The sequence below is a fragment of the Panthera uncia genome (assembly GCF_023721935.1).
Source record: "Panthera uncia isolate 11264 chromosome A3 unlocalized genomic scaffold, Puncia_PCG_1.0 HiC_scaffold_12, whole genome shotgun sequence".
In the NCBI taxonomy this organism is placed as follows: Eukaryota; Metazoa; Chordata; class Mammalia; order Carnivora; family Felidae; genus Panthera; species Panthera uncia.
The window spans coordinates 17,911,514-17,917,513 of NW_026057579.1; the positions used below are offsets into that span (position 1 = coordinate 17,911,514).

The 6,000-nt window shown below is 42.6% G+C and overlaps 1 protein-coding gene across 1 annotated transcript in view; it reads right to left on the reverse strand.

Annotated features, from left to right (window-relative positions):
• Positions 1 to 5,517, reverse strand: part of LOC125937309 (BRISC and BRCA1-A complex member 2-like) — an 87,722-nt gene extending 82,205 nt beyond the window's left edge. Inside the window, exons 1-2 of the mRNA XM_049651918.1 lie at positions 5,408 to 5,517; positions 2,975 to 3,074 (exon numbers count right to left, since the gene is read on the reverse strand). Of these exons, the coding sequence (XP_049507875.1) occupies positions 2,975 to 3,074; positions 5,408 to 5,502 (195 nt within the window). The 5' untranslated portion in view covers positions 5,503 to 5,517. The remainder of the gene's footprint in view (positions 1 to 2,974; positions 3,075 to 5,407) is intronic.
• Positions 5,518 to 6,000: the final 483 nt, after the last annotated feature.

Genomic DNA, 6,000 nt, shown 5'->3' on the forward strand with positions numbered 1-6,000 from the left:
AGCCATTTTCTGACTTCATCTAGTGCCCCGGGCGTTTTCAAAATATCCCAATTGTCCCCAAAATGTTCTTTTAAAAGACAGGGCATACTCAAGGGTCAGGCATTTAATCTAGAAAGTCTATTAATGTAGATTAATACGACCGTGTGTGCATGTGTCCATGCCTGCATGCACATATATGATTCTGACTTTTCAAAGAGATTGGGCTAGTTGTCTTGTAGAATGTTCTGCATTCTAGACTCTCTGATTGTTTCCTTACTCCCTGTATTTGTCCTCTACTCCCTGTAATTCCTATTAATTGGAAGTTAGACTAAAGGTGTGACTAGATTGGGGGTGTCTGGGTGGCTCAGTTGGCTAAGCGTCCAACTCTTGATTTTGGCTCAGGTCATGATCTCAGGGTCATGGGATTGAGCCCCGTGTAGGGCTCTGCACTGACAGCATGAGGTCTGCTTGGGATTCTCTTGCTCCCTCTCTCTCTGCCCCTTCCCTAATCACATGTGCCTGTGCATTCTCTCTCTCCCTCCCTCCCTCTCTCTCTCAAAATAAATAAACTTAAAAAATAATGTGTCTAGACTAGACTAGATTCAGGTTAAATATTTTTGGCAAAACAACTTCATAAGTGATGGTGGGCTTGATCACTGATTTAGGTGACGACAGCAGGACGACAGCAGGACTAATCCATCGTAAAGGGAGGTTTCCCCTTTGCTGCCGCCAGCAGTGACCCCTGGGTATGCTTCTCGAGGCATGAGAAGACCTAGTCCCCTCTCGACCTTTTACCTCACGGTTTCGATACCTGTTGGAGATCCTTGTCTGAATCAGATTTTTCATTAGGAGCCGAAAAGTGGTGATTTTTAAAAATTCTAACCCTCCTTGTGTACTTACCATCTGGAATTCTCTGTAAAGAAGAGTTTCCTCACATCTAATGGGGGCTATTTTATCCTGAATTAGGACTCCTATTGAAAAGGCAGGATAATGCTTAATTCTTTCTTTTCAAATTCCTAGTATTCAGAAGAAGGAGTGTTACAATAGATTTTATTTTGCCTTTTCAGATTTCCTTGTTATCACCAAATGACCGTTTTTATTTTTAAAAAAAATTGTGAACTTATTAAGCTGGGCATCTGAAGTTAGTCATTTACCCATCAGCTACTAACACAAAAATTCATTCCTTATAATGTCCTCACAGTGGCTCAAAGAAACGGCGCGGGGGCGGGGGGAAGCGGCCCCCCAAATTGTTTTTATTGGCTATAGCCACAATGAGTTTCCATGGCTAACAAAAGCTCGAGATAAAGTGCTTGAAATAACCTTGACACAATTGGTAGTGATAGCCATTTTGTACCCTTTAAAAGTAAAACAATTCTATTTATATAATAGGGGTTTATGTCAATTTATAAAAACAGTGCTTACTTTGCAGGCTTAATGCAGGATCAGAAATGTTATTTTGGGAAAAGAAAAACAGATGATAAGTTTGCTTAAGTGGCTTTGTTTAAAAAGGGGATGAAAACAGTTCTGTGTACTTGATTTTAAAAACAGAAAACCATTTTAACAGAAACCCACAACAAAACTGGCTATAAAGATAGATTCCCATGTAATTATGGAAATTCATTTGAAGAGATTGTTTCTAAAAGCAGCCCATACTGTCCTCGTTTGTAGCAAGCATAAGAACATCAATTTTAAAAGACAAGTAAAATTAATGAAAGGGAACCAGATAAGAAAAACAAACCGATTCTTATATTTCTGGGAAAATGGTAATACAATTTTTTGGAGAAAAATCTATGACTAGAAATTAATCTCAATTGGAGAGCTTTAAAAAAAGGCTTTTCTTCTCAATTCTGGAAGACCAAATTTGCATGTTTCTCTAAAATACTGGGACACAGATTTGAAGGCAGTGTAAAGTCCCACAATGTAAATAAGAATTCTATCCTCCGATCAGTCCTCAAGGAGGGCAGTGGCTGGGGGAATTTGGTCCAATGAGAAGCGTCCACTTCACGAGAGTTAGATGCCCCGGAATCTGTGCCAAGCCCACAGACTGCAGAGTTGCCAGATTTTAGGTTCTCTGACATTTAAAAACTAATACTGAAGACTCTGAAATATTATTGTACTTTTAAAATATTTCCTATATAGAGATGAGCCATCTTTTGAAAGAAAGAGACAAACAAAAGATTTATTTTCCAAGCCAATGTGAACAAGTCAATAGGGGCATAGAAAACAGTACTTTGGAACTTAAGTGAACTGAGTCCATGTAGAAGAAGAGAGTAAATCAGTATTGCTTGTGGATTAACACGTCCAGTATTTAGCTAAATACACTGGCTGGACATGAACGAGCATATTCTTATGTTTTTTTAAAAGTATCTAACAATAGCCATTAACGTAAACTCAGCTACTTGGCAGTGTAATGGCTCATAAATGCAGCTCAGGGAAAGCTTTCGATAATCTGATGTGCTGGGTTATTGGACCGGCTGACCTGGAGATCTCGCCCTGAGGAGCGGGGCTCTGGCAAACTGCTCCTGGACAGGACACGGACAGTCAGGAACTCACTACTAAAAAGTGAGGTACAGAGAAACAGAAAGAGCTGAAGGCAGCTCTAGTGAATTACCTTGATGCTAGCCAGTGGCAACCCCCCCCCCCCAAAGCCATGCATGCATGCATCAGATAACTGGGAAATGGAGGAGTTCAAAGGTGAACGATCTAGCAAAAACTCAGGACACAAAGGAAATTTCAGAAGAAGGAGACAGAAGTTTAAAAGATGAAGATAAGGCTGGAGCAGGAGGTCAGAATCCTTAGAAAAGGAAGGAGGGTGAAGAACTAGGGAGAGAAACGGATGAGCTGTAATTCACAGTAAGAAAGGCCGACGTCAGGTGGAGACTGACTCTAAGATGGGGTGAAGAAGCTGGCGCCTGCACACAAGGCCGTGTAGGTGCCACGCTGGAGAGAGGAGCCTTACAAGGGGTGAGGGGAGGGTCAGGAGACTTGCTTTTACCTTGTTGGTGAGCAGGTGGCATACTTGAGGCACATAATCAATGAGACATCCTCCTCCTGGGAAAGCTGGGATATGAAGAGCTGAGGAGCCTCCAAGCGCACTGAAAGGACAAGAGGACAAGGGACACTTGTCTTAGGGCTCCGACAAGGTAGAAGTGGTACCCTCACAGACTTGGCTTCTCTTACCAAGGTCTGCCCACGAACCGCTTGGAATGATGACAACGGGAATATGGGCTTCGCTTTATGATTAGATTTATTTTAACCCACTTTGTTAATTCAGCGTGTTCGTGTTACCGATGAATAACAACGAATGATTCTGTCACACAAGAGTACAAATTAGCACATTCTGATTGGCATGGGTAAATGTCTTACCAATAGTAATGGGTTGGACCTAGTATGGAAACACATTTTTTTCATCCCCTTCGTTACGTGCCAGGCAAAGAGAAGTCAGAAGTCATTCCTTAAACCCCTGAATTGAACTGAACTGAGTTGCTGCAGCGCTCCCAACAGTGCACCAGAGGGACCAGTTCTGCCCTCACCAGCTTGGGGGCCCTGGGAAGCCTCCTTGGGCTTTAGCGTCCTCATGTTTAGTGTGAGGCAGGTGGCCTAGGACAGGGGCTGCAGACTCCAGGGTCTACCCGGCCCAGGTAGGTGATGGAAACGAGCACAGAGAACTGGAGTTTCTGCCCAGTGGAAAGGGCCCTCCACCTCTTCTCTTCAGCTGATCTCTGCCACGTGGGAACACAGGCCCGGTCTTATAGGAGATCAATTTTTCACGTGAAGCCAGAAATCCAGAATATTTAACGTCTCAAGTTTTAAACGGTGGCAACTAATTAAACACCTTCTGGAACACCATGCCGCCTGGTCCTGTGTCTCTGGACCAATATGGGTGGGAAGTCTGTAACTAGTCCAAGTCAACACTGACATCCAATCCATCTAAACAAGAAGGTACAGTCAAAAATCACCAAACCAAGCACTACGACACAACACGGATCCAGAAATAGTTTCCAGGTCCTGAGCAGTATACAGTTCGTATCTCATTCTTTTAAACTGTTTTTATTTTTTTTTAATGTTTATTTATTTTTGAGAGAGAGAGAGAAACAGAGTGCGAGTGGGGCAGGGGCAGACAGAGAGAGATACACACAGAATCCAAGGCAGGCTCCAGGTTCTGAGCTGTAAGTGCAGAGCCCGATGCGGGGATCGAACTCACGAACTGAGATCATGACCTGAGCTGAAACTGGACACTTAACCGACTGAACCACCCAAGCAGGCACCTCTCGTAATCATCCAATCTTGATTTTATCTTCTTTTCTCTCTCAGTTTCCTTTGGTCCTAATTTGTTTTTCTTATTTGAATTTTAGCTTAATGTGTAGGTCTTCTGCTGTAAGCCCCTTGAACCATCTCTGTAATATGATGGGGTGTAAAAAGACCCCTAAGATCTGTTAATGCTGTGATAATTCGTTAACCAAGTCCCCACAGTTACAAGGCAGTAAACGGAAGCAAAGTGCTTCACAATAACAGTCTAGAAAATCATTCCTAAATAGTTTAGAGCAGAAAGACTTAGCCGAGGGTTTGCGATACAGAGAACAATACACAGAACTACTGAAAGGGTTCCAGACCCAGCCTGTCTCCCTATTGACTACAGATTTCTGAAATTAATTTTTCTGGTAGGAATGAATATTTTGTTTATTTATTTATGGAATGAAAATGTCCCAACACACAAATAAAACCCCAGGTGATATGAGGAAGTCAACATCGGGTGGAAAGATTTGCTGTTGACTTTTTTCTATTCAGATGATACCTAAAAAGCACAACAACTCTGACAACTGAGAAAATTATGAGACAGCATTTGACTAAGTATGACATTAATGAATCATCTACAGCCTGCAACTGCACAGAATCAGCAAGAACATCATTTCCGTTTGCTACTCTCAGAGCAGACACTGGCTTAGATTTACTCTAAACTCTGAAGAAGGCTAGGAAAATTCCTATGACTTCTTGTGAACTGGAAGAAGGCTTTTTGTCCCCTCTTTTGTATGCAAATGTACACAGAAGGCACACTTCAAACCGGAAGGTTCTACTGGTTCCATTAGGATGGAAACTGATCCAGAAGAAAATTCTGTAGCACAAGAGTAACAAATCCAATATTTATATCCTGTAGTTACTGGGGGAAATATCTGTGTGACACAGAAAATACCAAGATCCAGCTTCTCATTGCTTAGAGGAACAATCTTTGGCATGATAAAATTCCAAAAAATAATTTGAACAGTTTCCTGGAATTGATTATAATGGGCTTTGACCTGTATAAAATATTACAGGATAAGTTCTTAATCATTCATTAAATTGAATAGAAAAAATGAAAATAGTCTGTGGGTAATCCTCTAAACTTGAGACTCTCTCTGCTTCTGAAATACAGCCATTAAACCAAAATTACCTGTAATGATGGAAAGAAGCAGAGATGTGGAGAAATCCAAAGACCGTCTGCTTGGCCGCCAGGCCCGTCTCTCTCCACTCTGCTTCTGTGTTCATCGGGAACTAACACTTGTTGCTAGGTGCTTTCTCATGATCGAACTTAATCCTCCCCACAATTCAATGAGGTGACAATTATCAGTGTAATTTTACAGGTGAAGAAACTGAGGCTCAGAGAGCAGAAGAAATTTCCTTGGGTTCATTCACACAGCCAGAAAATGATAAAGTCAAGATCTGAGCTCAGACCTGCCTACTGCCAGAGTCCAGGCTGTTACTGCTGAATTCCGTGCCTCCCTGAGAGCAGGGGGCTTTTACTCTTGAAAGGGCTGCAGGGACGGGAAGAAACAGTGGGTCTGGCTACCAGTGAGTGGGACCAGGATTCCAGGGATGCTGTAGGGCTTCCAGAAGCACTCCGACTACCCCTGAAGCAGGCACTGTGTTGTACAGCCCACCATCTCTCCTGACATTCCTCCACACCGCAGCCGAGCAAGCATTCCTGTCGATTTTGTTCGTACTTCAGTCTCTCCCACCCCAACCACCAAACGACCAGATTCACTG